Source organism: Xiphias gladius, chromosome 1 (assembly GCF_016859285.1).
Source record: "Xiphias gladius isolate SHS-SW01 ecotype Sanya breed wild chromosome 1, ASM1685928v1, whole genome shotgun sequence".
Taxonomy (NCBI): Eukaryota; Metazoa; Chordata; class Actinopteri; order Istiophoriformes; family Xiphiidae; genus Xiphias; species Xiphias gladius.
In genome coordinates, this window is record NC_053400.1 from 306729 (window position 1) to 326500 (window position 19772).

Below are 19772 nucleotides of genomic sequence, written 5' to 3' on the forward strand. Positions count from 1 at the left end.
GCTAATGTCAGGTTTAAGTTTCAAGATTATTGTCGTTGTCCAGCTCAGACAATGCAGGCCCCAGAGGCCCCAGGAGCCCCACATTCCACAGTTTTGGGAAATTTGATTCATTGCTAATGGAATCTTGTAGAAGCACAGTGTGTCAAATCTAGTCTTAAACCCTTAATTATTTTTACTTCATATTGTGGTGCATATCTCTGAATAAAATTAAAGCTGTACTTGTCAGTAATTTTATGTTGCCAATGGATAAAATTACCATGTGTACCATGTGTGATGCATTTACACCCTCTCCTGCCATGAGTGATAACATCTCATTCACTTGAGTAGCTTCCTACTAATCATCCTAGCAACTGATACTATTAAGCTCCCTGTAATAATACTTTCAGTAATGCAGCAATAGAAAATCACACAAATCTTTGTAGACGTTATTAATTGTGGTACTTTCTTGAAATTACTCATCTACAGTACTCTTTTTTTTTTTTTTAAATCCCTGATTATGTGTTTTATATGACTCCCAGTTAATGTCTAAGGGTTCAGAGCTTGGCTCCTACCCATGCACCCCCACCGCCATCCTGCCCCGATCCGCCTACTGGCACCACATCACTGGAAACCAGACTGGCATGGATCCTGGCACTGGTAGGCCACACACCCGCCTTCAGACAGTTTTTGTCTCTTTTTTTTTTTTTTTTTTTGTATGTAGGCATTGTATTTTATCCCATAAGTATAGTGACCATGACAAATCTAATTTTTGCACTGGTCCATTTTTTTTTTTACCTGTACCTAAAGTCCTAGCCCTAACACCAACATGGCTGGAGCAGAAGTTGTACAGAATAAAACCTTTCATGTATGTTGCTTTACTTCTTTCATTTAAATATCATTAAATTCATCTAGTCATCATTTAAATAGAAACTGAAATACAACTTTTGATACAATTGAAGCAGACTCTGTACTACATTAGATCAATCTTACCAAAGATATGATTCACAGCTTTACATACTGTATAATGAAAAATGTCCTTTTGTTTCAGTTGATTAAAACCCTTTAAAGAAAAAAAAAAAAAAAAAAAAAAAGGAATAAAATAAAGTAATCCCAAACTCTAATCTCTCAATAGTTTACGCTTATTGGCAGTCTTTCTCAGAGTCAGATGAGAAGATTGACATCAGTTTCATGTCTGTGCGTTTGAGTATGAAGCTGGACTCAGGACATGGTTAGCATAGCTTAGCATAAAGACTGGAAGCAGGGGGAAATGGTTAGCCTGGCTCTTTCCAACTAAAAACACAGACACAAATGCAGTTGTATCTCCTTTGTGCTGTGGTAACAGCTGTGCTTCTGCTCTGTCTGTAGGTGACACTCTAGAAGACGACCTGATGTCTACTTGCGTGCCTCCCGACCGCCATGCTACGTTGCCCCTAGCAAACACACATGCAAAGTCTGAACCAAAAACACAAACACATTCCCCGACACACTACCCCACCTACCCTGGACAGTGACACCCACACATAAATACAAACCCACACAAAGAACATGGCGTGGATTCTGAAAAGGCATACACATTGCCACATGCATGCATGCACACACAATTCACACACACTGAAAGAAACACACACTCTCCCTTCTTGTATTTGTTTTATAGCCCAACGTTACACCTCATAGGACATGTTGCTGGCGGGACTAACACTGGCCAAAAGACAATTTGGAATGCAGAATGCAGGAAGAGACAACAGAATTCTGCAAAAGACTGCAAGGAGATTGGGCTTCCCTACATGACTGCAGCTCCCACAGTTCCACGGTAGACGGGATATTTTATGTTTTTCCACACGCAGGCAGATTGGCATATATTGCCCACTGATTAAAAAAAGGACTGAAAGCTCTTAGTATGCTTTAAACCACCTAGGCTATAGTGCATGTTGTCCAACTACATCTAAAGGCTGAAGTGTTTATACATGTTCTGAATGGCCACTCTCGGAAGGCGGTGAAAAACCTTGATGAGCAGTTTGTTGGGAATTTTTTTACCGAAGTTATACTACAGGTTTGTACTGAAATAAAAAAATTAAATAAATTAATTAATACAGCAGTCTGGCAGCATGAGAAACAACTGATAGCACACGTTATACAACGCAGTATTCGCTTTCATTAGCTAATGCTTGTCCGTTACTATGACACCTGCCCAGTTCTCCAATGGTTCTCTTCACGCCAAAGCTCAATTTCTCATATTCATAAGCATACAAATATGTTTTTTCAGCCTCATTAGTGTCAAAACTAACACTGGGATCCCTATTTGTAATTGTTAAAACTGGACTAGCTTGGCAGCTCTCTTTTATGTGACATCATGTATAATTTCTTGGGAAGATATGAAAACAGATGTCACTGTAGTGTATGTTTAAATACATCATTTTTACAACTGGTAACATTTATCATAAAAGTCAACACATTTTTAATAATTACCTAATAATTTCACTAGCAGGTTTCATGGAGAGAACTATATAATTTGGTCCTCATTAAAGGGAAAATAGGAATTTCCTTGAAAGTACTCCATGTAAATTTTTCTCAGTTTTCATGTGAGAAACCTAGTGTAACACCATGAAGGCCTTTAAGGAGAGACTGTCTGAAAGTGTGCGTCATTACCCTTGTTTGCATGATTCATCATGTAAAGACTACAAAGATATGGCAGGCTTTTCACCCCACCTTTGAATGTGGCCATTCAGACAGGTATAAACATTTTTGCAATATGCTGGATGACACATCATAGAAACTAGTTTGTTTAAAACATATTAAGGCCTTTACAATCTTGTTGCTTTGCTATCTGGCTATATCTGGTAGTTTTTTAGGGCGGAATCTATGAAATGCCAAATGTTGGTCAAATTTCCAACATTTTTTTTAGATTGGTGTATATAGTAGGACTAGCATCGCTAAATCTGATTGTCTGGCTTGAGTTTCTCACCCCAAGAGTTCACAAGTTCTACATGGCTGCCAGGGAATTAACGTCAATAAGGCCCGGTGTGTTAGATTAAACACTGTGTTGACCAGGGCTACATGGTCCCTTAATTGCATCAAATGGACTCTGCTACCATTGGAAATACACTAACACCTGGAATTTCCAAGTGGAAAATTACCATTGTACCAGTGCCAGCTGACACAGTTGTATGAAGATCACTTGATAATTTCACTGTATGTCCACACTGTATGTATATCCGGATCGATGCCTTTGATTTTGCTTATAACTGATGTGACTTTGCAGTTACTAGATCAGTTTGCTGTGCTGAGGTTCTGAACCACTCTAAACTGTGAAATTAAACTGTGATTGGATTTATTTTAATGGATTGGCCCCTGTACTGAACTTGATCTTCACCCATAAAGCTTCAGACTTTCTCTAGGATGTATCCTATTACAACTCCTAATAGCCACATGCTTCTGTTGAGCTATATTTGCACAACCCTGTTATTTTTCTTAGATTATTCAAGGGTTAGAAGTGGAAGAGGGGCTTAAAGAGTTGAAAGCCCATACTGATGATACCTTAGGACTGAACCTCCTTATAACTGATATTCAGTGTCTTTATATTTGACCTCTTGAGTGCCAGATATTAATTCCCCCCTAACAGTTTATTTCTTGCTAGAATGACAAACCCCTAAATAATGAAATGAGTAATTCTCCATTGAGACACAGGTGAGCAATAGGAAAACATGTTCAAATATTGTTGTGTAAAAACTCTCCCCAAGGTGGAAATAAAACAGGGGCATCTCTTCCTCTCACAGAATTAGGGTTCATTTCTTCCCCAATGTCACACCTGAGCAGCACTTGAACTAGAGAGGCGTACAGGGGCACTCAAGGAGCCTCAAATTGCCTGTATGATATGTGACATCAGGTAACAAATGAGGCATGGACGTGTCCCATTGGGCTGAAGACACATCATGGTTAAATAAAGGATTTTTTTTCCCCAAAGGTAACACCAGAGCAGCACTTGAACATATAACCAAGGGGCAACTGGACCATTCAACTAACCTTTGATGTGACTACAGAAAAAAATTGAACCATGGAAAAGAAATACCTTTGTTATAACCCTGTTGTCATTGGCAGAGAGGTAGTTTCACAGTCTCACATGCATTGGGGTCCAAAAGTCTGAGACCACTTTCCCATTCACTTGAATGTCTTTTTGTTGTTTCCACTCAGTTGAACTACTCTGGGGGGTCGGGACACCACCTGGATAAGGGAAGAGAAAATGAAGATGCAGTAAAATTATTACCATAACCTATCAGCTACCTGAACTTAACCTTTGCGGTGCTGGCAGACCATCACATTTTGGGATGAGTTGGGTCAGTTTTGTTGCTTAAAGTTTGGGGCTTGGGTCTGTTATTTTCGATTGAAAATTATTCAGATATTTCACTTTCTCTCTCTGACTGTTCCAATTGTCTGGATGTGTTTTACGAAGATAGACATTGCCTAACCAATGCGTTAAAATGGTGAACGAAATAAGGCAAAAATTGAGCTTTTGGTCTTTGGTTGAGTTAGGGTCCCAAATTTCATAGTACTTGTTGGGTTCAGTCTGAATGACATGGGTGAGGGCTAGGTTCTGGGTTCTGTCTCAGTTTTAGGCCAAATCATAACTCTATGTCAGTTGTCCACAAAGTTTTCCTGTTGAATGAGGTATTGTTAGCAACAATTCAGGTGGTTTCACTTTTGGTTTTACCTCAAAGCAATGTGATTTAGATAACCAGGTTGCTCGTTAACAACCTGTCTAGATCATCTAAACAGATTTTTTTTGCTTTGTTGCTGAGTTCCGTCATTCCATTAATTATTTTAGTGAGTACGAAGTACAAAAATAAGATCCAAATTGTAAGAAACCAGAATTATCCATCAATAACACCTTCATTCACAATGTGGTTTTGCATTATTTGCATCTTTGAAGGTCAAAGTCTTACCATAAAAAAAGTGTTGATGAACTCTGTTATTGTCGAAGTGTATAATATTCAGGGGAGGGCACTGAACCAGATCTATGTCTGACCCTTACATGGGTGAAACTCTAATACAAACTGTATCTGCCTAAATTTTCTTGTGGCACTCCAGCATGAATGATTTTTAGGGCAATTATTTCCAGTCTTATCATCGTAACTTTAAATTTCCTTCTCACGTGCCCTGCTTCCCACCACCGGCCAGTGGGATCACTGAAAGCTCTCTGAACATTGAAGGAAGCTGTCATGGGAGTAAGACCAAAAAGAAGATTCTCTTGTCTGTAATCAAGACAGCTTCACTTTGCTACATACTGCCATTGCCTTCTGTTACGCTTTGTCTGACAAAGAACTTTATTATTCATTTTACTGAGACTTCAGGGGTCCCGGTTGGTGGGAGGGGGATGATTTGTGTGCCAGGAAGGACAGGCTATCAGAACAAGAAAGGTTGGATCATGTTTATCGCTATGGGCTCATGAGATATCATCCCTTGGTTGCTGCCTTTTGATTATGTCATAAGTGTTCAAGACTGTTGATCTGACTGTGGAGATATTATCACAGCAATGTGATCTCTAGGAACACACTGACCACATTTGCATTGTACACCTCGTATCTGCTATGTATCTAGGTCTGATATATCTTGATTAATGCCGGAATCCTTGTGCAACTTACATGTCATGGTTTATGGTTTTTTACATAATTTTGACATGACAGGGCTAAGCATTTTGTTGGTCGTTTACATGATGTAAGTTATGTATTGTGTGTACGTGTGTTTTTGTGTACTTGCATACTATATAGCTTGAGTTTGCTGCCCTTTGAGGGAATCTTGTAGATATTGCTATTTATTTCATATGAAATGTGCGTGTGAGAGAGTGTGTTAGAGAGATAAAGAGTGTGACATGAGCAATTATTGGAACATGGTCATTTAAAATGCAGACACTCACCTTGTTTTTGTACTTTGTAATGTCGAACAAGCAGATGGTAGCCATCCACACTGTGTCAGCGTGGCTCTTTACACATAAATCCTGTCTTCTGCACTGTCACTTCTCACCGTTAATCTTTTTGGCCTTAGATTAATCACAGTCATATCCTCTCTGTTCATGCCTGTGCCATGCTGATGTTTTCTTTCTTGGTTTTCGAAAGCAACTGTAGCAGGAGGAATCTTTCAGAGGAGTGTTTCATAAATAATACTCAGAAAAGCAAGGCTTTTTGTGAAAAGCCTGTCTTGAATGGGGGGCAACAAACTGAGCCAGGATTAGGCTTATTCATTAAACCAACACAGAAATAATGAGATCAGACTGTCAAATTTGGTTTAAGAACAGCGAGTGCATCAGATCAACCTAAGATCGTATTACTTTGAACTATCAAATGGGGCCCAAAACAAGATCATTTGTAGTTTTTAAGAACAAAGGTTGAGTTGAATTATACTATTTTACTTGGTTTGTACGACTGACATAATAATATTCATATGCTGGAAGTAGCACTGAAAAAATACCTTCAGACTGATGGTCTGTCTCTATAGTAATTTTAATATAAGCATTTTTGGGTGTGATTTTTTAAAAATTTACTCTACATGTAAGAAAATGGTGAAAATGGTTCTTTCACTAAGGCCATAGCACTGGGTTAATTTTTACTGATTTAATTTAATTACTCAAATAGCCTAACCAAGACTAGAGTAGATGACTAAGAACACAGAGGTGCATGGAGCTGTGTCAGTATGCTATCAGGCACAAAAAGACAATGTTAACATGGTGATGTTTAGCAGTTTGTTTGTTAACGTGTTAGCAGGCCAACACATGCTAATTACCAATAAACACAATGTGCAGCTGAGGCTGATGAGGAATGTCATTCGAGGTATTGAATTTTGATTATTTGAAGCATTGGACAAATTCAAATATTGATCTTATGATGGCACTACCAGACAGAGACTACCAAAGTTATAATACAGTAATATAAACATGGATGTCTCTAACAAATTTGAATGGAATCCCTCCCATAGTTGTAAAGACATTTAACTCTGAACCACTAATTTCAACCTCCTGGAGGCACTACAGAAGCTCACTAAAGTTAGTATGATACATCATCTAGGAACTATGAATGTCTGAACCAGAATTTGTACCAGTTCATCGAGTACATTTTAGGCCATTTCACTGAATAAATGAAAATGTTACCTGCTGGTTGCACTACAGAAACAGTCAGTAGGATTCATCATCTGGGGACCATTTTATGGCAATCTATCAAGTAGTTGTCTAGATGTTTAAAAACTGGTGGACCAACCAAACCTACTTTAGAGACAGAATTTCCTGAAAATGAACTTGATTCACTGAGCCACTGGTCATGGTGCTTCATGAAACACCCTTCTGGTCATATAAGTGACACAACACAGTGCTAAGTGGAGGAGATGGTTGATGGAGACAGGATAGAGACTGACAGCGCTGATAGTTTTCCCCCAGCTTGGTTTGAAAGCACCTGACGGTTGTGTTGTGTTTTTATGATTGTAGTGTTATCGCAATGACAGTGTCAGCTCTCACCAATGGCTATGACCTCCCCTTAGCTTTGTAACTGATGACAAAATGTTGTTTTAACCAATACACTGTCTACATCAAGTGCATGTTTTGGAGAAAAATAAATTCTTTCTTACTTACTTAATTATGTCACTCTCCATTGTGATGTCAATCTGTTAAATGTGACTTTGTTAATGTTTTGTTTTGTTATGTTTATTGAAAATGGATGTCAAATGTAAACTATTGGACATTAAGTTGGAAGATGAAGTCTAGGCTGATGTGATGTTTCAGCTGAATCAACCATTAAATGTTTTGGGGCTGGCATTAAATCATGTTCATGTAAAAGCTGGTAAGTTTACAGTATTCTACTGTCTGAATGTGGTCCACTAAATGAATGAAGAAATTAATGAAAGATATATATTTACATAAATAGTATACACACATACAGTAGTATATACATATGCAAAGACTGTATGTGTACAGTGCTGTATTACAACAAGTATTACAACTGTGGCAAATCTTCATTGTGTCATCTCTACTCCTCCAGCATGTTGGATTTGACATGAAACAATGATTATGAAGTTAAAGCTGAAATAGTCAATATTTTTATATTAAAAATTGATCAAATAACAATGTGTTATGTGAAGATGTCTCTTGTAGTGAGGAACCAATAGAAAATTATCACCCAAGTATGCAGTTATTCTCAGCTCTACTGAGTTTTTTTTGGCATCTTTTACCTCATTGTTTTTGTTTTACAGCCCATAACTTTACTGATTGGATTCAGTCCTACAGCTCTCATTACCAGCAGCAGCTGCTTCCAAAGAAAACGCTCTGATAAATCCACTATCCACTACCTGCTTGCAGCAAACAGCAGACAGACACAGTTAGAGACCAGCTGGTGAACATAGTGGAGCATTTAGCAGCTAAAGAGCTAGAGATTCTTCACAAGAGTTAGTAGAGAACAAAACAATATTAAACTTTCATCAGGTGGCCAGAAGCATGACTCAGAGTGGATGCCCATGTTTCTATGTGTCTGTTGGATGTTCAAATAAGCTAGTGTTTGCTAACATCTTGCCTCAAAAATTTTGAAGTGATAACATGTCAAAGTTTAATTTGAAGTTTGTCTAGAGGCAACACAAGTTGACTTTAATCAAGTTAGTTTCACACTAAACCTGTCACTTTGACACTTTCCTTTTAAAACTTAACAAACTCAAGTACTGTACTTAAATACAGCTTTAGGTACTTGATACTTCAGTATTTCAATTTTTTCTTACTTTATACTCCTTATTTCACAACATTTCATTAAAAATATTGTACTTCTTACTTGTACTTACTACATTTATTTGACAGCTGTAGTTAGTGGTTACTTGGCATTCTGAATAAACAAAGTATATGATCAGCTTCTAAAATACAGTATTTTATCCACCAACAGTTCCACAAAAGACATATTGCCCCTTTAAACTTCTCTTGTCAGATGGTTTATTATAAATCATAATATAAATAATATAAATCAAAATCCAAAGAGGTTAAATTTATCCAGTATTTCACAACAAGCAAACATTGGAAGCAGACCGTTGTTTTTTCTTCTTTGCTCTCCCATTAATTATCTCATGACGCCCCCGACTTTTTATGTGTCACTTTGGAGCGGGATTAAAGTCCCTAGCTGTATAACTAGTTAAAGATCTACCTCGACCAGCTGCCACAGCATGATGTTTAAGCATTGAGGCATTGGTATTAACATATAATATATCATAATATTTTAGTCACATGGAACTTTTTACTGCAGAACCACCACGTACACTTTTAGAGTCGCCAGTGATGGGGGCCACCACGTACACTTTCAGAGTCGCCAGTGATGAGGGCCACTCCTGACGCAGGTATGCGGTTCCTGCAGCAGCGGGTCCATATCTCCAGAGCGTGCACGGGGACTGGAGTAATGCGGCTGCTGTCCTGCTGAGGGCAGTACAACGCGTTCAGACGCGTCTAAGGCAAGAAGAAGCAGAAGAAGAGGACGCAGCACACGGGCGGAAACAGCTGGCACAGATACATAACTAGCTACAGCATTTATCTACATCTTTACAAGCTTAACGTTATATCACATATCATTTGCGTTAGCGGCCTGCTTGCATACTCGGCGTTTCAGCTGCCAACCGTCAAGATAATGGGAAGAAAAGTGACGCTTGCAACCTGCTCGTTGAATCAGTGGGCTTTGGACTTTGAAGGGAACTTGGAGAGAATACTCAGGAGTAAGTGGTGGGACCGTTACCACAGTTGTGTTTTTGAAGCAGTTTCAGTTTACAGAAATGTAGAGTTGATCACATGAAATCTTAAAAGTCGGTCGCCTTCTTGTTGGCATATTTATTTTTCACAGTGGAACTGAAGTGGTGAATAATATGGTTAATGTGAGACGTGAAAAGGAGTTTGTGTCACATTTGGAAAGACCCTGACACTACTTCATGTCATGTAACGTGCCTTTAGCTAAGCACACAGAGATCCAGTAAATGCGCAGCTGCCCATTGAGCGGTGGCCTGTCACTAAGTACATTTACTCAAGTACTCTGCTTTTTAGGTACTTTTTAGGTACTAGAGGGTTTCCATTTTATGATGATATTCTCTAATGCTGGAAATGTTACTCCACTACATTTATTTAACAGCAAGTTACAAGTTATCTTTCAGATCAAGATTTTCTACAAAAACATACAAAAAATATATGCTCATCTTATACTATACGATGCACTGTTATAGATTAAACTATATACAGACTCTTTACCGTTTCTGCTGTTAGCATACAAGAAATTAACATAATTATCAGCTTTATAATAACAGGAAACACAGCACCTGCGCTGGCATGTTGGTCAAACTGCGATTTAGCCAAAAGTTGTACTGGTGCAAAACAAATCAAGATGTTTTTCCAAAAAATGTAATCGTAATCTTTTGTTTTTGAGGTGTTCGTGGAGCTGATTCACCACTTCCCACATTCAGTTTTTAATATTTCCAAATGTAAACAGCACTTTCACTTTTTTGTACTTTGCATTGTGGGAGAATAGTGTGCATCAACAACACACTTATTTTTCCAACCAACCACAGACACAAAACCTGCTTAAGATTAGTATGTAGTTATGATTTTAGACACAGTTACTGTGTCAGCAGTAGGTTAATTACTTGAAGGTCCAAATCAGAAACTTAGGTAAAATAAATATTGTTGTTGTTATATTTAGTCTTATTATTAGTCTTATAGTCTTTAGTGTTATTATTATTATTATTATTATTTGGACAGTGACACAATTTTGTAATTTTGCTTCTGTACACCATCAGAGTGGAATTGAATCAAAGCCATTAAAATGTGATTGAAGTCTAGACTTTCATCTTTACTTCAAGGGGTTTAACAGAAATATCACATTAACCCTTTAGGAATTACAGCCATTTTTACACACGGTCCCTTATTTTCAGAGGCTCAAAAGTAACTGGGAAAACCAACATTATAATAAATATAAGAATTATTTTTAATACTTATATATATATATATGACTGTTTTGAGTCCATGGATATCACCAATGCTAAGTTTCCTCCCTCGAGATGCTTTGCCAGTACTTTACTGAAGCTGCTTTCAGCTGCTGCTTGTCTGTGGGTCTTTCTGCCCTCAGCTTTGTCTTCAGTAAGTGAAAAACATGCTCAACTGTGTTAAGGTCAGGTGACTGACTTGGCCATTGAAGAATATTCCAGTTCTTTGCCTTGAGAAGCTCTTGGGTTCTTGTGCAGTAAGTTTTGGGTCATCATCCGTCTGTACTGTGAAGCACTGTCCCATCTGTTTTGCAGCATTTGGCTTAATCTGATTAGATAATATAGCTCTATACACTTCAGAATTCATCCTGCTTCTTCTCCCAGCAGTCACATCATCAATAAGCACCAGTGACCCAGTTTGATTGGCAGCCATACTTGCCTATGTCATAACACTGCCTTCGCCATGTGCGACAGATGATGTGGTATGCTTTGGATCATGAGCTGTTCCTTTCCTTCTACAAACTCTTCTCTTCCCATCATTCTGGTACAAGTTAATCTTGGTTTCATCTGTCCAAAAAATCTTGTTCCAGAATGCAAACCACGAAATGCAAATTCAGTGCTTGGAATCAACTCCAGACCTTTTATTTGCTTAATTTATCACAAAATAACGAGGGAACAGGCAACACCTGGCCAAGAAACTGGCTGTCAGTCAATTTTCCATTTACTTTTGAGCCTCTGAAAATGAAGGACTATGTATAAGAATATCTGTAATTCCTAAATGGTTAATGATGATGATATTTTTGTTGAACCCCTTGAATTAAAGCTGAAAATCTAAACTTCAATCACATCTTGATGGCTTTGTTTGAAATCCACTGTGGTGGTGTACAGAGGCAATATAACGTATATACCTAACTGTAAATCAGTGTGTGCATTTTCCTGTCAGAAGCTTAATCCTAGTTTGTTTTCCAGAATAAAATGTAAGATAGGGTTCATATAATTTCATCACACCCCTGTGGAAGTTTTCATGTTTTTTTTGTTTTTTTTTAGATATTTAATTTAAGAATAGAAATCCCTTTAATGTCAAAGTGAAAACACATCTCTAAAAAGTGATTTAAATTAATTACAAATACAAAATGCAAAATGCATGTTTGCTTAAGTAATCACAACCTCCCGGGTAGTATTTAGTAGATGCACCTTGCCAGCACTAATAGCCTTGAGTATGTGTGGATAGGTCTCCCCCTTCTTCTTCATAAAACAGCTCGAGCTGTGTCAGGGTGCATGAGGATCAAGAATTAAAAGCTGCAAATTCTAATTTTGATTGACATCTGGTCGTGGTCATGTCTGGTTGTGTTTACGATGATGTGCAGTGTAAGACAGTGTTTAGTCTGATGGCCAGAAAGCTCAGTCAAAGCAGCTCCTTCCAGCTGACTTCAGAGTCTCCTGTGTGCCTTTTGGCAAGCTGTAGCTGAGATGTCGTGGAAGTTTTGGCTTTCCTTTCTGAAGCTGTGACTGGTGAAGCACATGGGTAACTGCTTTTGTCTACACAATGTCTCCAATCAGAGCCCCTGAAGCTTGGAACTCTTTCAGAGTTGTTGTCAATTCAATTCAATTCAATTCAGTTTTATTTATATAGCGCCAAAGCACAACAGAGGTTATATCAGGGCACTTTGCTTGTAGAGCAGGTCTAGACCATACTCTTTATAGTTATATTTACAGAGACCCAACATTCCTCCATGAGCAAGCACTTGACGACAGCGGCAAGGAAAAACTCCCTTTTAACAGGTAGAAACCTTGAACAGAACCCGGCTCATGGTGGGCGGTCGTCTGCCCTGACAAGCTGGGTTGCGAGAGAGAGAGGGAGAAGGGGGGGGCATAGCAGAGTAGACGTATAACATAAAGATGTGTAACAATTATGAGAATAATAATAAAACTAATAATTATAATAATAGTATGAATAATAATACTAAAAAAACTGAATATAATAATAATTGATTATCATAATATTTGAAGAAGTGGGTGTTGAGAAGGATCATGGGGGCAGTAGCTGGTTTGCAGTCACAGATCCAGACTGTCTAGCAGCAGGAGGACAGAGGAGAGAGATGAGAAGGCACAAAACTATGGGAGAGAAAAGAAATCAAGTTAGTAACAAGCATTGATGCAATATGAATGCGTGCAGATGGAGAGGAAGAGGAGGAGAGAGGAGCTAGGTGCATCATGGGAAGTCACCTGGCAGTCTAGGCCTTATAGCAGCATAACTAGGGGGTGTGTTAAGACTGAGCCAGACCTAACTGTAAGCGTTCTCAAAAAAGAAGGTTTTAAGCCTACTCATAAATGTGGAGAGGGTGTCTGCCTCCCGGACCCAAACTGGAAGATTCTTCCACAGTAGAGGAGCCTGATAACTGAAGGCTCTGCCTCCCAGTCTACTTTTGGAGTCTCTAGGAACCAGAAGCAAGCCTTAGTTCAGTGAGGGCAGTGTTCTAGTGGGGTAATAGGGTACTATGAGCTCTTTCAGATACGATGGTTCCTGACCATTAAGGGCTTTGTAGGTGAGGAGGAGGATTTTAAATTCTATTCTGAATTTTACAGAGAGCCAATGCAGAGAAGCTAACACAGGGGAAGTGTGATCTCTTGATCTCGCACTGCAGCATTCTGGTTCAGCTGGAGAGTATTAAAAGATTTGTTGGGATAGCCTGATAATAAGGAATTACAATAATCCAGTTTAGAGGTAACAAAAGTATGGACTAGTTTTTCAGTGTCCTTTTGAGAAAGGATGTGCCGGATTTTTGTAAACTTACGTACGTGAAAAAAAGGCAGTCCTTTAAGTTAGTTTTATGTGAGAGTTAAAGGACATTTCCTGATCAAAGAGAACTCTGAGATTCCTAACGGTGGTGCTGGAGGCCAGGGCAATGCCATCTAGAGTAAATATTTAATTAGATCATTTGTTTCTGAGGTGTTGGGGGCCAAGCACAATAACTTCAGTTTTTTCTAAGTTTAACAGCAGAAAATTGCTGTCATCCAGGTCTTTATGTCCTTAAGGCATGCTTGAAGTTTAGCTAACTGATTGGTTTCACTAGGCTTCATTGACAGTTGAGTATCATCTGCATAACAATGGGAGTTTATGGAGTGTTTCCTAATAATATTGCCTAAAGGAAGCATATATAAGGCTAATAGAACTGGGCCAAGCACAGAATCTTGTGGAAGTCCATGACTAACTTTTGAGTATATTGAGGATTTGTCGTTAACATGCACAAACTGACAGCGATCTAGTAAATAGGACTTAAACCAGTTTAGAGCGGTTCCTTTATGCCAATTAAATGTTCTAGTCTCTGTAATAGGATATGATGGTCAGTGGTATCAAATGCAGCACTAAGATCTAACAAGACAAGTACAGAGACAAGTCCTTATCAGATGCAGTAAGAAGGTCATTTGTAACTTTCACCAGTTACGTCTCTGTGCTATGATGCACTCTAAATCCTGACTGATAATCCTCAAATAGACTATTATCATGTAAAAAATCACAAAACTGGTTGGCGACAGCTTTCTCAAGGATCTTAGAGAGAAAGGGAAGGTTAGATTTGGATCCATAGTTGACTAAAACATATGGATCAAGAGTAACCTTTTTAAGAAGAGGTTTAATAACAGCTGTTTTTAAGGACTGTGGTAAATAGCCTGTTAATAAAGACATATTGATTATATAGATAATAAAGAGGTGCTAACTAAGGGTAAAAATTCTTTAAGCAGCCTAGTTGGGATGGGGTCTAAGAGACAGGTTGACGGTTTAGATGAAGACATTATTCAATTTAGTTGGCGAAGGTCGATGGGAGAGAAACTGTCAAAGTATACATCTGGTTGCACAGCTGTTTCTAAGGTGCCTGTGTTTGAGGATAAATCGGTGCCAGTTGAGGGCAGGGGGGCGTGAATTTTGTCTCTATTAGAATCTGATCATTAAAGTTGCTCATGAAATTGTCACTACTGAGAGCTATAGGAATACATGGATCAATAGAGCTATAACTCTCGGTCAGCCTGGCTACAGTGCTGAAAAGAAACCAAGGGTTGTTGTTATTTTCCTCTACTAGAGATGAGTAATAGGCTGCGCTGGCATTACAGAGGGCCTTCCTATATTTTTTAAGACTATCGTGCCAGGCTAAACGGGATTCTTCCAGTTTTGCCATATCCTTTCAAATATTCGCTTAGTTTCCTTTTAATATGCAGGTTTGGGAGTTAAACCATAGAGCTAACCTACTTTGTTTTATCTTCTTTTTTTAGAGGGGCAATAGAGTTGAGTTTAATTCTCATTGAGCCTGTAATATTATCAAGAAGATGATCAATTTGGGAGGGACTAAAGTTAGTATGGGAGTTCTCTGTTATATTGTAAAATGGCAGTGAATTAAGTGCTGATAGAATCACTTCCTTAAGTTTAGTTACAGCACTATCAGATAGACATATAGAAAAGATATTTTTGCCTAATAGTGTGTAGTCCAGTAACAGGAATTCAAAAGTTATTAAATAATGGTCCAATAAAAGAGGATTCTGTGGTAAGACTATTGAATGTTCAATTTCAATGCCATAAGTCAGAACGAGGTCCAGGGTGTGGTTAAAACAGTGAGTGGGTTTATTTACCCCCTGAGCAAAGCCAATTGAGTCTAATAATGACATAAATGCAGTGCTTAGGCTATCATTATTAGCATCCACATTATTATATTGAAATCACCTACTATAATTAGTTATCTTTACTAAGGACTAAACTTGATTTAAGAATTCAGATAAAAATTCAGAGTATGGGCCAGGAGCATGGTACACTATAACAAATAGAATAGGCTTTAGTTTTCCATGATGGATGTATAAGAGTAAGAACCAGGCTTTCGAGTGAGTTATAATTGAGTTTAGGTTTAGGGTATGACTGGGGGGAGTGGATTAATTTAGGCTAACGTATTCATCATGACACAGCCAGATTTCAGTGAGACTGAATATATCAATATGATAATTTGATATTAGATCATTTACTAATACAGCTTTAAATGGGAGTGGTCTACTGTTTAAGAGTCCAAATTTAATTCTCCTATTTTTTTGTACTTCTGTAGTGGTGGTCTTAATTTTTATTTGGTTTCTGTGTGCAACTCCTCTTCTGTTTATTTTTGAGTTAATTTACCTTTTTTGCGGGGCAGACACAGTCTCTATGGGGTTTTGGGTGGGTGACTGCTGTAATGGAAGAGCCAAGAAGTGTGTAAGACTGCAACTCTTCCTCCTGGTCCCAACTGTGGGTTGTCATGGTTTTTGTCTACTAATAAACTCAGTCAGATTTCTAGATATGAGAGCTGCTCCATCCAAAGTGTGATGTATGCCTTCTCTCCTAATCAGACCAGGTCTCCCCCAAAAAGTCCACCAATTATCTACAAAGCCCACGTTGTTTGCTGGACACCAACTCGACAGCCAGCAGTTGAATGATGACATGTGGCTATACATGTCATCACTGGTCAGATTAGGCGGGGGCCCAGAGAAAACTATAGAGTCCAGCTTTGTCCTTGCATATGTACACACTGAATCAACATTCATTTTTGTAACCTCCATTCGCGTAATTGGGTGTTGTTACTGCCGACGTGAATAACAATCTTACTATATTTACGTTTATCCTTAGCCGGGAGTTTTAAATAGGATTCAACGTCGCTGCTCTGGCCCCCGGCTGCTTGGGAGCTACCCGTGTCGGCTAGCATAGCTAACCAGGAGGATTCCTTCTTGAGCTAATGAACATTTACACACATTTCTTTTTTGTGTGTGATTTGGGCGGTTTAAGACACAAAAACAACTTTTCATATTGATCTACCCATAAGCTCTCAGTCATTCTGGTCTGTGCTACCCCATGCGTGCTCAAGCATCTCACTGTTGGTATGGCTCAGCATCTATACAAGGGATTAAAAGTCAAGATAAGTCTTCCTTTGCTGCTTTGATTTTTACCTTTGTTTTATCTGTCTCTCACAAGTCTACTAACTTGGTGTAAGTGCTATACAGAATCTCTGTAGAAAACCCTTGAAGTAAAGGAACTGAGCTCTTTTTCCACCACTGGTCAACGCATACACAAAACCAACAATTATTTTGCTTGAAAACAATAATCTCATCTATGTGTTTCTCTGCAGGTATTGCCATTGCTAATACTCATGGAGCCAAATACAGACTGGGCCCAGAGCTGGAGATATGGTATGATGAGAAAAGTATTTCATTAATTTCCAAGATGAGTACATCCCCATATTAAAATATTATAGTGTGATTACCTTGGCCAAACCTGTCAATCCAAAATACCAACTTCTGGAATACAAGTATTAAAACACTGTGAGTGCCTTGTAGCACATAGGTTTTCTAAGATGTTAAATCTGCCAGAGTTTTGAGGTTCAGTTTGACTTAACTCATCTGGCATCTCTTTTCCAATTCATTAAATTTTTACAGTGGGTATGGCTGTGCAGACCACTTCTATGAGTCAGACACGTTGCTACACAGCTTTCAGGTCCTGAGGAAGCTTCTGGAATCTCCCATCACCCAGGACATCATCTGTGATGTGGGAATGTGGGTATCGCCTTCAAACAGTCAGACCAGTCCCAGTATTCAGTGTTGCAATCCTCTCCTTCAATCCTTTACTTAGTATTAAAGACAGGGGTACAAGACAGGATTCTTTGGCAACATGTAGTGATAGCAGGAGGTAATTGATCATTTGAAAGTTTATTTCATATCAAAGGGCTTCAGTATCCCATAAGTCATGAAAGGCAAGGATGAGAGCTTTGTTAATCAGAGACTGGTTGTCTGCTTTAGAGAACATGGGAAACTCTTCACATTTGCAGCCCCCACTTCTAAATTGAAACTGATAGGACAAGTGTGTTTTTAACTGATAAATCTCACCTTGTATAAGTCCTTTTTGGTAACACATTTGACAAAGTGTCTTGGATTCTGTTCCCCTCAGGCCCATCATGCATCATAATGTGCGCTACAACTGTAGGGTCCTGTTCCTCAACAGGTATGGCAATGTCCTACATTTCATATATGTAATATAATATAAATATATCACTCAGCATGTTTCTTCCATCCTGTAGAAAGATACTGCTGATCAGACCTAAAATGTTGATGGCCAACCATGGGAACTACAGAGAGATGCGCTGGTTCTCACCTTGGAATCAGTTAAGGTTGGTCATTTCTGAGAAGTACAGATATCTTAAGACCCTTTTTTTAAGCCCTTCCTATCGCTATGTCTCTCTATCTTTATTAGGACACTAACTGATACGTTGACTATATTAGTAAGTCATTTGATATATGTATTACTTTCATGTGCAATTATTTTTATATTTGTTTTTTTATTTGTTGGGTAAAATTGGGGAATACAGGGATTTTTTCACCTTTATGTGAATATCCCAATAATTATACATTTCAGGTTTTCCTCTTCATTTACTGAACTACCTAAATCAGACAAGCTTGTTTTCAGTAAGCCATAAAAAGGTACTTCAACAATTTCATATTGCACTTTCAAGAGGTTGGAGGATTTCCAAGAGACAGACGGTAGAAATTTGTGTCACAGAGGTCAAGTTATCCTGACTTTTAGTTCCCAGTATGGGTCAAACTGCACAAACATTGGACCCTACAGACAGATGACAAATTAAAGGAAAAACCTGAATAAATTAGTGGAGAAACGTAATGCATGCAGATGCTTCCACACAGGTGCACAGCATGGTACAACAAAGCTATTTACATCCAGTCGTGCTCTGTGGCATGTATAAAAATGCTTGGCAGGCCCAGTTGATTCTAATTTTGTATCAAGATAGCAAGAGGAAAAGATATAAAGAGGGTTCATTGTTGGGGCACGGATGGCAGGAGCTTCAGTCATAAAGACTGCCCAACTGGATATTGTTTCAATACCAACAGTGACTAAAGTGGGATCTGCATTTAGATGTATGGGAAAGACATCAGTAAATAGGGACGGAAACTGTGGTCGACAGCACACATTTGATCACCGTGATGCTGGTGCAATCAGTGCGATATGTAAGGAAAAACAGAGGAGCAACTCCTCCTCAGGTGACTGAAAATTTCAGTGCAGGGCGTGATCAGACTGTGTCATCAAGAACAATCCGTCAACAGTTACATAGAGAGGGATATTACAGAAGCATTGCTGTGAATAAACCCCTCATTACAAAAATGAATACACATTTGAATGTTCAGTGGTGTAAAAAGAGGCAGTGATCTACAGAAATGTGGAAAAAAGGTGATATGATCAGATGAGTCATCATTCATCATATTCTTGACAAGTGGGCAAGTGCAAGTGTGGTGTACACCAAGAGAACGATACAACACAAGTGTTAGACAGCGCTCTCCAGCAGCATCATTAAAACACCAAATGAGGGAATATCTTTTGGAAGAATGGTGTCCATCCCTCCAGCAGAGTTCCAGAGACTTGGAGAATCTATGCCAAGGAACAGTGAAGCTGTTCTTGAGGCTCGTGGTTGCCCAACAACTCACTAAGACACTTTGTGTTGGTTTTTCTTTTAATTTTTCATCTGTCTGTATTTTTCCCATAATGCGATGTAACACATCAGTTTTGATGTGCCTCTCGACAGGAACATGTTGGCCAGCTCCCTTATTTGGTCTCCCCTCATTTAACCTGCAAATTGTTCAGTTTTTGTCTTCATGTTCCATTGTTGTTATTCTACTCTGAGATCGAGAAGAGATCCTTGAGGAGACGTGTGAGGATACACACAGAACCATCTGTCACAGAAGTATTCTAACAGACACATCGCTTTGTTTGAAAACTTGGTGATTGGAAGGCACAGCTGATCAGGCTGATTTGAAACCCC

At 38.7% G+C, this 19772-nt stretch overlaps 2 protein-coding genes across 5 annotated transcripts in view; both read left to right on the forward strand.

The window, feature by feature from the left end:
• The window catches only part of dok4 (docking protein 4), a 74941-nt gene extending 66938 nt beyond the window's left edge, over positions 1 to 8003 (forward strand). For all 4 annotated transcript variants that reach the window (XM_040128810.1, XM_040128794.1, XM_040128819.1 and 1 more), the window contains 2 exons: positions 519 to 636; positions 1345 to 8003. In XM_040128810.1, coding sequence (XP_039984744.1) covers positions 519 to 636; positions 1345 to 1490 — 264 coding nt within the window. In that variant the 3' untranslated portion in view covers positions 1491 to 8003. The remainder of the gene's footprint in view (positions 1 to 518; positions 637 to 1344) is intronic.
• A 1401-nt stretch (positions 8004 to 9404) lies between these two features.
• Positions 9405 to 19772, forward strand: part of nadsyn1 (NAD synthetase 1) — a 28490-nt gene continuing 18122 nt past the window's right edge. The window contains exons 1-5 of the mRNA XM_040126229.1: positions 9405 to 9693; positions 17079 to 17139; positions 17386 to 17502; positions 17894 to 17947; positions 18024 to 18113. Coding sequence (XP_039982163.1) covers positions 9609 to 9693; positions 17079 to 17139; positions 17386 to 17502; positions 17894 to 17947; positions 18024 to 18113 — 407 coding nt within the window. The 5' untranslated portion in view covers positions 9405 to 9608. The remainder of the gene's footprint in view (positions 9694 to 17078; positions 17140 to 17385; positions 17503 to 17893; positions 17948 to 18023; positions 18114 to 19772) is intronic.